Source organism: Pezoporus flaviventris, unplaced genomic scaffold, assembly GCF_033815535.1.
Source record: "Pezoporus flaviventris isolate CSIRO_AGI_PZ_B2104156 unplaced genomic scaffold, CSIRO_AGI_Pfla_v1 ptg000040l, whole genome shotgun sequence".
NCBI lineage: Eukaryota > Metazoa > Chordata > Aves > Psittaciformes > Psittacidae > Pezoporus > Pezoporus flaviventris.
In genome coordinates this window covers 1,342,041-1,356,518 of record NW_026892588.1, presented here as the reverse complement: position 1 = coordinate 1,356,518, position 14,478 = coordinate 1,342,041, and the positions used below count along the sequence as shown (strand labels likewise).

Below are 14,478 nucleotides of genomic sequence, written 5' to 3'. Positions count from 1 at the left end.
AATGCAAAAGGCACCAGTCCGAATAAATGATGGAGTACAAAATTGCTGTAAACTCAATTACTGCCACAGGCTAGTGTTCAAGTCTCATTTTTCTTCCTCCCTTGGAAAAATGAGGCCCTTGAGGATTTGTTCCTTAAGTGCCCGTCGACTTACACAGTTGAAAAATGAAGGAGTCTGAATTTCTAATAGACCTTTGCTCTGCTCCAGAAGCTGCCTGGCTGTTTGTAACCTGTTACCCAGCCAATCATGCCAGTTTTTAGGGCTTCAGCCAGAGTGCAGCCCTGCCTGCAGCAGAGAGAGGGCAGCCGAACCTGCAGCAAGCTGCCGCCAGCAGCAGTAACAGCAGCCACCTCAGCCGTATAAGATAGCCACTGAACAGGCTTATCATAAGGGGGTATATCATGCCAAAGAAGCTCAAAAGCCATAGCTCACAGTATCTGCATGTTGATCTCAGACCTGTTTAATGCTTGTCTATCTGTTGTCTTTGCTCACTTCTTTTATTCCCCCCCCCCCCTTGCATTACCTCTTGTCCACTCAACAGCTTACCTAGTCTGTTCAACATTTCTCTATTTGCTGAGGGTGTTTTTTAAAGAGATCCTGGTTGAAAGCAGCAGGGAGTAATAGTGCAGGAAACAGTATGTAAAGCTTGAATGACATTAGGTTTTACAGGTCTGGAAGAATAAGCCAAGGTTACAATTAAGTTCTTCACCATAGTAGCCAGTGCCTACCTTAGACGTCGAAAGTCATGCCCCTGTATTGCTTGCACAGGCTGGAGCCCCGCTTGTGGTCTGTTAGACCTGCTAAGGCAGGAAGCGTGCAGGTAAACACCACAACATTTTCAGGCCGTCCCTTCAGAGGCAATGCCTGCAGTTCTGCTGGACTTCTGATGCATAAGCTTTACCTTAACTTTAGACCTAATAGCCTTGTAAAGGCTATTTGATACCTGAATCTTCCTTATTTATAGGAACTCTAGAGGCATTTAACATATGTACGAAGGTAAACCATCTTCTCTGCTCCAAAATGACTTTCAAACTGCAATAAGAAAGCTAACAGTCAGACAGGGAATAGCCTGGAGTTATGACAGCTCACTAGAGTACAAAATACATTTCTGGCAAGCAAATACCCTTCTTGCAAAATCTGGCATCAGTACCTCAGTATTTAGTCACACCTTTGAATAACAAAGAAATTAGAAGAATTACAAAAACAAAACCAGAAAAAAAAAAAACAATAACAGAAAGAACCAGTCACCTAAAACAAAACTAACCACGTGGAAAGACTTTTCTCCCCCTCTTCAAAGAGCTATTATTGTGCATAAGAATACAATGTAGTGATTATGCAGACTTGGCAGAGACAGCAGCCAGTGTTTGCATAGGGAAACAGCACTAAGTGTAAAGTCATGGTTAATTGTGTAGAGACACAATCCTTCACCCTTTTTTGATCCCTAAGAATGTCTGCTGTGGCCTTGCCATGTTTAAGGGGTATTTTGTTTCCTTGTAGTGAACAGCTCTATTGGAATTTCATTTTATTATTAGAACAAACTGTCTGCTGGAGGTTTCAGCCCCCATTCCTAGCAGCAACAGCCGCTTTGCTGTCTGATTTGATGGCTTTCCTTAGTTTTACTGCTGCAGTATTCCTACCTCCTCCCCCAGCTTTTAATCACAATAAATCTCTTCTAAATGCAGACAAGTTTTTAATCTCACCCGGTGCCTCCTGGATCCCTTATCCAAGCTAGCCTTTGTGCCAGCTTCATCCTACCAGCTAGAATGAGCAGCAGCTCAAAAGCACTCCCTGGTGCTGTAGGTGGGCTCTGAGACACACAGCACCAGAGCTGAACTCAGTATTAGGAAGCGGCAGGCACAAGGAGTGCAGAGACATCCGATTTATTCTCCAATGTATTTTGCTAAGTCAGGCCTAGGAACAAGGATCAGAGCATCATTTGTACTGTGCCAGTGATAGCGATGATAAAGCTGATGTTCTGTTTTCTCCCATGGCTGTAAAGTCCATTTCTGAAGCGTTCTGCACTACACTCAAATCTGATTTATTTTTAAGAACTGCTACATAGAGCAGAATAGTTCCAGAAAAAACAAACAAACAACAAAACAAAACAAAAAAAAAACCAACAAACCAAAATGCAGCAGAATATTAAGAAATGTCTCCCTGAATATCCTTAAAAGCAACATTGTATTTGTGGGCTTTTCAGGCAAGAACTGAAAAGCAGCATCCAATACCCCATATGTTACTGTGTCAAGACTTCCGTGTGGGACCAGAAGCGTTACCTGGAATTTCTGACTCTCCCTGCCCTAGCCAACAGGCACAGGGAGTAGGGAGAATTAGAACCACCAGCAGCACCAGCAAGTGCCAAATCAGATACTTAGGACATCAGCATCATCTGCTAAAGGAGTTTCTTTCTATCCTTTGACAACTGTGTTTCAAAGGAGGTCAAACAGACAAGGAGAGGTTCTGTCTCAGACTAATACCTGCATTTCCAGCCCTCCTCCCCACCAGAGGTAAGTGCAATCCTAGACTGAAGCCTGAGGTGCAAATACACTACAGATACAGGCTGATCAGCTGAAATAGAGCAGTAAATCTCAGCTTTTCAAGTTCTACTACCTAATTTCATATTAGATCTCACCAGACAGCCACCTGCGACTAGATTATTCCATTCCAAAATAAAGTACCTGTGAAGTTAAACAGATAATTTTCTAATAGGTGGCATCTCAGTTTATCTGCACTCTTCACTTTTACAGCCTACAGTGACGCATTCAGATCCAACTTCTTCCGCAGTAACCCACTGAATGGTGAACTGGGGAGGATTATCACGCAAGATGCCAAGTTTCAAAAGCCAGACTTACCCCCAGTGTAATTCTGTCAGCTTTGGTGGTTTGTGCCGGGTCTGTTTGGGTATGAACCTCAGTGTACAAAAGAAAAGCTGTAATTTCCAGCCTCTGGAAAACAGTAAATAATGTGGATGATACATTAAGGTACATAACAAATGCTTGGGGTTTGGTCAACAGCTCGTATTTTAAAAGTGAAGTGGTTAAACTATTAATGCAAATGGAGGAAGAGGTGGGGTGTTACGAGAGGTGGGGGGAGTTGTAGACGGCCATTGGAAATGAAAATTGCAAAGCTGCTATTTCTCATCCAGATCGCTTATTTTATAAACATCCGCTTTCACATACAAATGATTTCACTAATCAGAGATGGTGATGGATAACTTGAAATTATAATTATTGGCATTTTACAAGGGTCTGTAGTGACAGGACAAGGGGGAATGAATGGTTTTAAACTGACGGCAGGGAGATTGAGATGAGACATTAGGAAGAAATTCTTCCCTGTGAGGATGCTGAGGCGCTGGCACAGGGTGCCCAGAGAAGCTGTGGCTGCCCCATCCCTGGCAGTGTTCAAGGCCAGGTTGGATGGGGCTTGAAGAAACCTGCTCTAGTGGAAGGTGTCCCTGCCCGTGGCAGGGGTTGGAACTGAGCGAGCTTTAACGTCCTTTCAAACCCAAACCAGCCTGGGATTCTATGATAACTAAGCAGTGCCACCCAGCTAGAGCAGAGCGGTGTTCCCTGCCTGTGCCTGGATACACTGCGGAGCTCTCCGGGAGCAGAGCGGGCTCCTAGCGCACCGAAGGCAAAATCCGTACTCGGAGGCGCACGGGGAGAGGGAGCCGGCGCCTCTTGGAAGTCACCGCAGGCAGCAGCCGGGGCCGCACTGGGGCTTCCCCCCGGAGCCGCCTGCCGCCGGGTCCGGTCTCGGCGGCCGCTCCCGCACCGCCGGCAGCCCGGGTCACGTGCGCGGTCCGTAATCCCGGCGAGGGGGTGTCGTTACCGGGAAGGGGGGCGGCGGGAGGAGGGGCTGCCGCTCATGAGGGCTGAAGCCGGGTGCGCGGCCGGCTGCGGGCGCCGCTGCGGCCATGGCCTGGCCCTGCATCAGCCGCGTGTGCTGCCTAGCCCGCTTTTGGAGCCAGCTGGACAAGTCCGACCTCTCCGTGCCGCTCACCATCCACAACTACTCGGACATCGAGGAGCAGGAGGACGGGCCCCACCACCAGCGCGGCGGAGCGCCTCCGCGGGGCAGCGCTCGCCCGCCCGCCCCGACCCCCCGCCCGCGGGACCCCGCCGCCGCCATCGGGAAGCCGGGCGGGCGCAGAAAGAGCCGTGAGTCCGCCGGCGGAGAGCCCTTCGCAGCGGAGACCCAGTACCGGCGGGACTTCCGAGCGTGGCCGCTGCCGCGGCGAGGGGACGCCTTCCCCTGGGTCAGCGCCAGCAGCGGCGGGAGGGACGGGGCCGCCCCCCAGCCCGCCCCGGGCCGCGCCGCCTGCGCCCTGCCCGGCAGCGGCGGCCCCGAACAGCTCCGGCCGCGGCCACAGGCGGACGGCGGACACACCACCTCCTACAGGTAAGCGGGGCCCGCTCCCCGCCCCGAACCAGGGATGCTCCTCCGCAGCACAGAGAAGGGGGGCTGTGAGCAAGGGAACGGGGGAGGACAGGGACTGCCGCCTCAGCCTGTGCCAAAGCCGCGTTTGCTTTCGGAGGTGCGGTCCCGCAAAGCGTCGTTTGGTCCCCGGGTGCTTTTGCACCAGAGGCGGCTCGGCTGGGCGGCCCTGCGCTCCCTACCCCCTGCCGCGGATAAGGAGTAAAAGCCGGGTAGGATCCATGATGCCGTCCCCAGTCAGCAGCTCTGCACCTAACCGCTACTGGGAGACACGGGGCTGGGGATAGCTGGAGCTGCACAGGACACGGCTGTACTCAACAGTCGCACTCCCCGAACTTGACAGGGCTATCATCATCTTCCCTGCAGAACTCCTGTTCAAGGCAAGCCAAATGATTGCCTCAAAGATTAGTCAGACGCAGACACCAGGGATATATCCCCCCAGACATGCCATCTAACGGGTGATGGGAAAAACCATCATAAACCACCTTTCCCAAACAGCCTGTAAAATTATTACGTGACTTTTATGTTATCGATGCCTTCCTTTCCCAGTGATCAGGACAACTGATTACAAACGCTTATTTCCTGGAACAAGTAGTCAGGCTGGATGCACATAAATCCAGCCCTTGTTCTCACTGACATCCACCATGGGAGGAGAGGGGATTTCAGCCCCTACAAAGGCTGCTGTTGAATATGGTACCAGTTTCGCATTGTTACCACACACTTCCTCAGAATGATATTTGGCAGGCTTTAATATTCCTATGAGGTACACCTAGAGTAACTGTTTTTACTCCAGTAGAATCCCAAGCATTTAGATACTTGTTATCTATTATGTACCTAGGAGACATTTCTCTTTTTAAGTGCAATTCATTACGTTTTTATCACAGCACTTTTAAGACAAACACACTGGGGCCCTGAAAAGATTACAGGCCAGCAGAGGAAAGTGCATTGCTTATCCCACTCCTCCTCATGCAGACAGCTGCCCTGGTACTAGCGCAATTGCCATATGGATTCTGGAAGGATAACTGCAGTGCTTGAATTTATGCACTGTTCTATCCTTTTCCACTTCTCACAGGACAGTCACAGGGTGATGATTGGTTTTGAGGGAAAGCACTTTCAAATTTCAAAGCAGCACAAGAATTACTTTAGAGAAACCTCCCTAGAACAAGACCAGCAAGGGGCATCTTTCAGAAACACAACCCTCTCCACACTGCTGTTGAAGCCTCCTCTGGTTCTCCAGCCTGACCTCAAAGGAAGGGTGCATCAGCCTACATGAGAACTTTCCTACAGCCATTCTAATGCTCAGACTTCTCACACCTTTCTTCCTTCTGACTTGTCTGTTCTTACATAGGGCTCTCAACTACTTTCATGGAGGAGCAAGAAGTTTACAGATAACACAACAAAGTACTGGCTGGAGTGACACACTAACATGCAAATCAAACCAAACTTTGCAACATGTAATACTTCACGGTAGCTTCAGGAAAAGCAGGGCAGGGTGAGGATGGAGGCACACGGCTAGGCAAAGTTCTCACATAAAACTTTTAAGCTGTTTGGAGGCTATGCAGTACAACTAATACAGGTAGGAATACACATGCCAAACCACTTTTATCTTATTCCAGTAATTCCTACAGTTTCTTTGAATGATCACTCAGTACAACATTGCAAATATAAGAAATCCCCAGACCACTGAGCACACAAGTCTAAACAAGCAGTAGGAAAAAAAGCCCACAATAGCTTCACAATCTGCAAAAATCTATTTTAATTTAGATCTGTTGCCTTCTTCTGCAAGCTGAGCACTTAACCGCATTTCCACTAATGTCACTATACTTATGTCTCTTTTCCTCTTACCTTAGTATTTCCAAAAGTAGCACTGCAGTCTACAGACATTAATCTTTCCTCAGGGGTTGTTGCTCTCTGGCTTCCTCTCTGGCAAAGGCCTGTGGACTAGGCTGTCCCTTGGTAACCACACACAACTCCACTATCCTCTAGTAGCAGGGATCTGCCCCAGCTCTTCCTGTAGGCTGCATTCACCCAGAGGCACGGAGGCAACTAAGGAAGGAGAAAACACAGGTCACCTTTGGGAGAGGCAGAGCAGGGGGGTTCTGTTACGGGCAGCAGCTGGGGGGTGCTGGGCCTGAGCAGAACGTTGGTGAACCATGTAATGCCTTTAGAGCGTGCCTTGAGGAAGCAAAGATGTGCTTCATTTTGAAAGACAAATTCTGTATAAATGGTGGAAGAACAGCTTAGCTGCCTGACCTCCAAACTATTGTCCCATGTTCCCAGATCTATGGGGCAGCTCCTGTTTCCAGTCCCTGGATTTGGGCTGGAGTTCTGCAGGGCCTGAATTAGTCAAACCTCAGCTGGGCTACAGGGGGGGAGCTCAGGCACACAGGCTGAAGCAGATACATATAAGCTGCACTTGAAATGCTAGAATGGGATGTGCTCCTACTGTGAAAAGACCCTGGGGACTGCAGAGAGTTGAGGTGGATTATTCCTTACTGATGCTGGAGGAGGTGGAAGGAAGTGCTGAGCACCCACTGCTGCACCTTCCCAAAGGTTTGTCCTTTGGGGTCATGGAAGTACCTTCTCCCTTTCAGCAGTAAGTTGCAGGTGCTGTGTACTTCTGGCTTTGCACACAATTAGTCATAGCATGCTGGAAACAGATGAGTGCTTTACTTACCTCACTTCTGCAGTGAATGTGAGAAGCTTTTGGCAGGTATCTCCAGCTGGCTCTGTTCTCTGGATAGCATCACCTCACCTTGCTAAAAGGCAGCGTGGACCCAGGCACAACCTCTCTGCCAGGGCTGGTATTGCTGGGAGGAGAACCCTGTGCAAGGCTCAGCTGTACTTTAAGTCACTTCAGACTTCAGTTTCCCCTTCAGTAACATGCCAGCTTTAGGAAAGCACTTCAGATGTGCTTTCACATCTACACAGAGCTGTGAGCAATTGTTCTGCCTCTTCTTCCCCCACCCATCACCTTTACTCGTATTAGCACTTGGGGAACAGGGGAATGGCTATTTCTGTACACATCCACAGCTCCAGCCCCAAGCAGAGCTTCATCTTTGCAGCTGGTGTTTTCACACCATAGGTGTTTTGAGCAGGAGTGAGAGTCATAACACCCAACTTGTTTGCAGGTGGGAGGCACAGCTGTAAAGCAGACCAAACTTGAGATCAGCAGGGTTTCCTGTGCACCCAGGAGGAGCAGTCCTGTTCTGATGAAAAGGTTTGAAAAGCTGAGGTCATTACAGAGATGTAGCATTGACAATGATTTTGGGAATAGCAGGGTGAAAGATCCCTCAGCAAACTGCATTTCCACCTTCTTGTGTGAGTATTCAGCACATGATGTCCATTGCATTTGTGCCTGTGGAGCTGACATAGAATCATAGAATAGTTAGGGTTGGAAAGGACCTTAAGATCATCCAGTTCCAACCCCCCTGCCATGGGCAGGGACACCTCACACTAAACCATGCTACCCAAGGCTCTGTCTAACCTAGCCTTGAACACCGCCGGGGTGGAGCATCCTCCACACCAAGGCTGATACCACAGAATGGAGGGGAAGACACTTTTCGCATAAGTATGGATGCAATCGCAGAGCATCCTGTCCATACTGGCTGTCCATACTATCCACCCCCCTTTAGACAGTGTGCAGAAAGGCAACATGAACTGTGGTGACTGCTTCATGTTGAAAAGCACCTTATTTCAGCTGTGCAGAAAAAAACAGAAAATGCCTACACTTGTGTTCAGAAATGTGTGGGATCATTACACACACCTGAGCTGGCAGGGTTAACAGTACTGTGTATGAGGAGCTCCATCCTTGATCCAGCAAGATATTTAAATGCGTACTTATCCTTAATAATAGGAGTAAAGCTTTTATAATCAAGGCTTACAGTTATCTTTACATTCTTAAGTATCTTGCTGCTTGGGGAAATTAATACTGAAGCCCCTGATTTTTATACAATTTAAGAAGTAAGCTTGCTTGGTGTAGGCATTGGGATGGATCCAAAGGGACCCACTGTGCACTCCATAGCCTGGCTGGGGGAAGGGAGGGCTTGAACAGGGACAGAGTCATGGGAGGAGAGAGGGAGAGGGGTGGAAATAGTGGCTCAAGAGAGGATGTCTGATACGCAAAGTACACTGCAGAACTGAAATGGGAAAGATTCAAAGCTGCTGCATAAAGGTTGGAAGAATTTCTTCCGCTCAAAGTACACCCAAACTTACGTTAGAGAAAAAGAGGAAAGAAAGGGAAGTGGGCTAATAACAAAAGACAAGCTCCTAAGACCTATCCACACCCCTCATTCAGACAGCTGCCTGTCCTATCACACCACTGTAAGTACTCCATCAAGGATCTCTGTGAGGAGGGCAAGCCCCTAAAACTCACCCTAAGACAACATTTTGAGGCTTACAGATTTTTCCTGACCTTTCAGTCCAGTCTTTTGCTGTTGTTTCCTTCCTGTGAGTTATGAGCAGCTCAAAGTACCGCATTACCTTGCTGCTGGCAAGAGCTGAGACGCGAAGCAGCCAAGTGTCTTCTGCTTTCCTGCTCTCTAATTCCCGTGTGCTGGTCTCTCTACCCTCATAGGTTTTTTCTTCCATCAGCTTTTCCTTTCCCCCATTTCTGTCCTTGTGCTGTGCTCTTTGGCCAGGCAGGAGAATGGGCACAACCTGCTCGTGTCCAAGACCTGGAAGGGGCTCCAGCACATGTCAGATCTATCTCAGAGGAAAAACAGTTCAATGGGTCCATTATCCAGGAGGGCTCATGCCATAGGAGATCAGTCATCTCTGTTCTGCCCAGCCCTTCCCTGCAGCTCAGAGTCCTGGATTCACCCAGGGAAAATGGTGACTGCAAGAAAGAAATGCTGCTGTTGTGGGTCTAAGTCATGGCTGTATCTGCCCTCACACTTTCGTTTCTATGGGTGAAGGCAGAACCTTTCCTCTGTTGTTTGTAGGTGCCTTGAAAATAGCCTTGGCTATCTCGGCTGAGAGGGGAACAGTTTGACTTCCAGCCAAAATGAGGGTCCTGTGATCCAAAAGGGCTGTGTTTGGGGGCCTGCCAAATCAGCAAATGATCTGTACAAAGCAGCCAGACAGAGCTGGCTGCAGAGACAGGCAGCACAGTCATTCATGGAAAGCTGGGTATGCACTATTGCAGTGTGATGCAGCAGGGAGACCAGCCAGCACAAGGATGAATGGTTAGGAATCAATGGCACCAGCATCCTTGAGGCTATCCGGCTTTATGTGGAGCAGCAGGTTCCAGTTCCTGGAAACTGCTGGGATGTAATTGATGGCTTTGTACCATTTTGCTGGTATTTTGCCCAGTAGCTGTGTGTCCCACCTCTGACTGCACAGCACTGCAAACCTCCGATTGTAACTCTGCATTCACATGTGGCTGGGATTCCCTGCTGAAAGGTTGCCTTCTTGGGGCACTGCTTGGCCAAAATTGCCTTTCTGCAAAGGTGCTTCCTTATCCTCCGGTGCTAAAGCAGCAGGAACCTCATCATCAGCACCCTGAGAACTGCACAGGCTGAACAGCAAGATGCAGAGAAGGCAGGAAGTGAAGGCTCAAACAGCAAGAGCAAACTACTCAAGAGACAAGATTTACAGTGCACATAGACAGGCCTGACAGGGGCCTGGGTTTGCTTTCTGGCAGCAGGAAGCTCTTCCAAAGAGCAATATTTGTTACTGACTGACTGGATTTAAGAACTCACTTCCACCTTCACTCAAGCTGACAAACTGCTGTCAGACCCAGCTGCAGGCTCCTGCCCATTTCCTTGTGCCTGCACATGAACTCATCCATCTTGATAGGAGGCCAGTGCCAGCAGCTTACTCAGTCAAGAAACAGTTATTTAACTGTTTGGAATTAATTTTGGTAGCATTCTGGTTTCTCATTGGCTTAAATACAGCCCAGAGTCGTATCCTGTGCCTAGAAATCAACCAAGAAAAGGGGCAGCACTTTAAGGCTGAATCTATGTTTAGAAATTGAGCATAAACCAGGCAGTAGGTATTTTGATAATATACTAAAAGGATTCACAGAATCATAGATTGAGACCAGGCTACACATTCTCAAGTAATACTCCACACCTATACACTTTAAATGAGATTTTAAAAAGAGGAACTGCAGCTACTACCAAAATAGTAAACAGCATTCTTGGGAAAGTCATAAGCATAGTATTATAGAATGGTTTGGGTTGGAAGGCACCATAAAGCTCATCCCATTCCAACCTACTGCCACAGGCAGGGACACCTTCCACTAGAGCAGGTTGCTCCAACCTAGCCTTGAACACTGCCAGGGATGGGGCAGCCACAGCTTCTCTGGGCAACCTGTGCCAGGGCCTCAGCACCCTCACAGGGAAGATTTTCTTCCTAGTATCTAAATCTGCATCTACCCTTTTTAACTTAAAGACATTCCCTCTTGTACTGTCACTACATGGCCTTACCAAAAGTCCCTCTCTAGATTTCTTATTGGCCCCTTTAGGTATTGGAATGTCTCCCTGGCATCTTCTGTTCTCCAGGCTGAACAACATGAAAATCAGAAAGGCTATGATCAAAGCTAAGCTCGGCACATTAAAACACTGCCTATTTTCCTAGCCTGGACATGGCTCAGGACATAGTCTTACCCCTTGATCCTGTGTATAAGCAGCTAGTAAAAGCCTTTGCAGCTACTCTGAGCAGATGTACCTTGTGAATATGTTGTGTTTTACTGGTTCTTAATCTCATTTCAGGCAAGAGTATCGCCCATGGACTGGAGCAAAACCATCCAAGCCTATAAAGACAAAGCAAGGCTTCATTATCCCAGAAGACCATTTTGTTAAAGAGACAAGCTACAAGGCAGACTTTAAGGTAACTGACATTTGTTAAAATCCCACAGTTGATATGAGTAAAGCCCAAAGTGCACATAAGGAACTCCTCATTTTTTACCAGTGTGCTTCATGTAGAATAAAACCATGCCCTCATTGACCACTCTTTCGTCACAGTCCCTTAGGTAATGTGGCCATCCGTTCCTTGGGATTTTCCTGTGAGTTTCTACAACTCTCTATATACCAGCTTATTTTCTTGGTGAAATACATCTAAGTACTACTAAAAATCCTACAAGAAAACGTGTCTTTGTACTCAACATTTTCTTTGGCAGGGTTCCCCACACTCCCCATCCCCATGAAGGAGGAAAATGTGCCCCAGCAAGGCTCTGGTTTAGCTGCTTATTGCAGCAGACCACCAAAAAGAATGGCACTTCACAACCAACCCTAAAAGCCATTCACTGGCAACACTGAGAGACTGGGAAAGCAGAAAAAGGCTGGGGCTGAATTCCCTGGCCACAGCGTGCCATGGGGTTAGAGGTAATAGCAGCTGCCCCAGGGCCACATGTAAGAAAGTAAATCTTAGCCTTGCAAAAGAGGAGGAGGAAGTGTTTAATTAGCAGACAGTCAAGTGTCCCCTCCACAGAGGATTGCTGGCACACTGCTGTGACATGGCACAGGAGGCACAGGATGGGTAAGCTCCACTAAAAGTGGGACAGTAACCTCAGGCAAAACAAAATCTTCAAACCTCACCAAAACTACTTCCTTTCTCTGAATAGTCTGGGCTGATTACTGAGGTGCAGCAATGAGAACAGAGGTTATTTAACCCTTATCCCCTACATTTTGACCCTGAAAGGGCAAAATACAGTGTCTTCCTATTTGGCAGATAGGATACAAAGGAGTGGGGTCTAGATGAACCCCTCAGAGTCACTATCCCAGTTCTCAAGGAAGGGAAATCTCAGACACAAACACATGCCACTGAGGACACTGCACTCTGGACTGTCCAAACAGAGGTCCCATCTCCCGGAGCCCCAGGGCATCACCACAGCCTCTCCTCCAGACAGTATGGGAAAGGTGTAGTGTGCCGAGGAGTCACCAGTTCAAAGAGAAGTTGGACTCTCCGTGGTTCACACTTGGCCAGTTAGACTTTCCCTCTTGCCTGAAGCCTGTGCTTTTGCTCCCATGGGGGAATCAGGGTTATGTTGTGTCCCAACTGCCTGCTTTGCTACTGAGCTGTGCACAGGCTGTTTGCGACACTCCTCTTGTTCCTTAGTGTGTCAGACGCATCCCCAGAGGAATGGAAAAATCAGAACAATGAAACAACCACCAGATCGATAGCTTTCCCTGTACTCTCTTTGCCTGTGGTCTTGCTCTGTTTTCTCTGCTCCGACGGTGCCATCAGAACACTCAGCACCCAGCAAAGCTTTCCATCCTTTCATGTTTTACAGCCAGATTTCACCCAGAATCCTGGGCTGGAATCACAACTATGGCCAGTCCTATTTCAAATCCTTTAAGCATTAGGGAAGACACAAGCATCCAGGTGTCCCTCATGCCTCAGTAAAACCACAACAGCCACATACTGCATGAAATTCTGACTCCACAGACATGAGAAAGAGCAACCTCTGTTATCTCTACCTTTTCCTCCAGGCCTGAGGAGCTAAAATCCTTATCAAAGCCCTTGCAGTTTCACAGCCTGGCTCAGCCAGTAACTGTTTTTTCTCCTTCAGGTGCTCCAGGTCTGTCTTGTAGAGGCTGGCTCAAGGCCTGCCCAGCTGTGGTTGTCCCCCATCAAACCACACACCTCAAGGTGCAAGGGCTGGGCTACAACAAAGCTCCATGCCTTGTACACCAAGGCCAGTTCCATCGAGTTTACAAAGACTGCAGAAAGGCTCAGTACACTCAGTGTACCAAGGAAAAGCTGAGAGAGTTGGTGTTGTTCAGCCTGGAGAAGAGAAGACTCTGGGGAGACCTCATTCCAGCCTTTCAGTACTTAAAAGGGGTCTGTAAGAGAGATAGGGAGAGACTTTGTACCAGGGCCTGCTGAGATAGGACAAGGGTGATGGTTTTAAACTAAAAGAGCGGAGACTCAGGCTGGACATGAGGAAGAAACACTTTTACAATGAGGGTGGTAAAATCCTGGCACAGGTTGCCCAGAGGTGGTGGATGCACCATCCCTGGAGACATCCAAGGCCAGGCTGGATGTGGTTCTGAGCAACCTGATCTAGTTGAAGGTGTCCCTGCTCATTGCAGGGGGTTGGAACTGGATGCGCTTTGAAGGTCCCTTCCAACCCAAACTCCTCTATGCTTCTAGGATTCTATGACTGATGCCCAGACAAGAACTACTGCTTGCATGTTACAGGGGAGAGCAGACTGCCACAACACCCCAGAGCCCTCAGACTCTCTAGGCAATCCAGTTGCACCCTGTGTCACACTAATGTTTCTCTCCCCCCTCACCCCACTAGATCCCAGAGGTGAAGACCAGGTTCTCCCCCAACCCTTCTGCTGTTTTCCAGGCGCCGTCACGGATCCTCAACGTGTGAACCCAGACCCTCCTCACACCCAGGCAGCTCAGACATGGAGTTAGATGTATCTATGCAATTTTCATGAGGAGCGTTAAGATCAAAGAGCCAGCGTTACCAACAGCAGCCCCAGTGATTGATGACATGCACACAAACTTTATGTTAACACAACAAACCGCAAAGCACTTGGTTCAGAGCTGGCAAACCATGCTGTGAGGAGTGACCTAGTTTTACATGGGAGCACGTTCATTACTCTGCCAGCTGGCCTCACATTAGGAGATTGACTTCAGGCAGCAAAGGCAGCAAGTATAGCAGGCAACATCCCTGTGCTCAGATACACAGGGTGGGAGGGGAAAATAGTCACAAATGGGATGGATAATTAAAACCAAAAAGAGTTTCATCTAGCAGGATCCTCTTCAGTAAACAAGTGAAAGACAGGGAGCATCTGGATGACTTCGGAGCTTCTTGAGGGGTTTTGGAAACAGGACCTGAAATGGCTGCACCAGAAAACATAGCACCAAAAAGGCTGGTGTGAACTTCCAGGGTTGTTTCAGAAGCTGGAGGAAGCCAGCATCATTGAACTCCAAAATGCATCTGGCATATGCAGTGTCTTGGGGCTTCAAGGCTAGAAAGCTGGACGTTTCCATGGCTGGTGGGCTCACACAGAGGGGACTGAACTTCAGCGGACAGCCCTGAGAGCAATGCACCAGCCTGGTTTGGAGAGGATTACATGG

General features: G+C 48.5%; 2 protein-coding genes and 1 long non-coding RNA gene across 5 annotated transcripts in view; 2 read left to right on the top strand and 1 right to left on the bottom strand.

Annotated features, from left to right (window-relative positions):
* Positions 1–555: 555 nt before the first annotated feature.
* LOC133275453 (uncharacterized) lies at positions 556–11,217 on the bottom strand. Of its 2 annotated transcripts, XR_009745534.1 has the most exons (4): positions 11,110–11,217; positions 6,283–6,483; positions 1,701–1,911; positions 556–671 (listed from the first exon to the last, which is right to left on the bottom strand). It is a non-coding gene; the product is annotated as an uncharacterized LOC133275453 (long non-coding RNA). The 2 variants fall into 2 exon arrangements; XR_009745533.1 differs by having other exon boundaries at positions 556–1,911.
* MAP6D1 (MAP6 domain containing 1) lies at positions 3,525–14,404 on the top strand. 2 transcript variants are annotated; one of them, XM_061465418.1, is made up of 3 exons: positions 3,525–4,401; positions 11,154–11,271; positions 13,739–14,404. In XM_061465418.1, the coding sequence occupies exons 1-3, from the start codon at positions 3,917–3,919 to the stop codon at positions 13,763–13,765; spliced, it is 630 nt and encodes a 209-aa protein (XP_061321402.1). In that variant the 5' UTR covers positions 3,525–3,916; the 3' UTR covers positions 13,766–14,404. The 2 variants fall into 2 exon arrangements, with proteins under 2 accessions (XP_061321402.1, XP_061321401.1); XM_061465417.1 differs by having other exon boundaries at positions 13,688–14,404.
* Positions 4,338–14,478, top strand: part of PLEKHB2 (pleckstrin homology domain containing B2) — a 476,827-nt gene continuing 466,686 nt past the window's right edge. The window contains exon 1 of the mRNA XM_061465416.1: positions 4,338–4,342. The gene's annotated coding sequence lies outside the window, so the exon portion shown is untranslated. The remainder of the gene's footprint in view (positions 4,343–14,478) is intronic.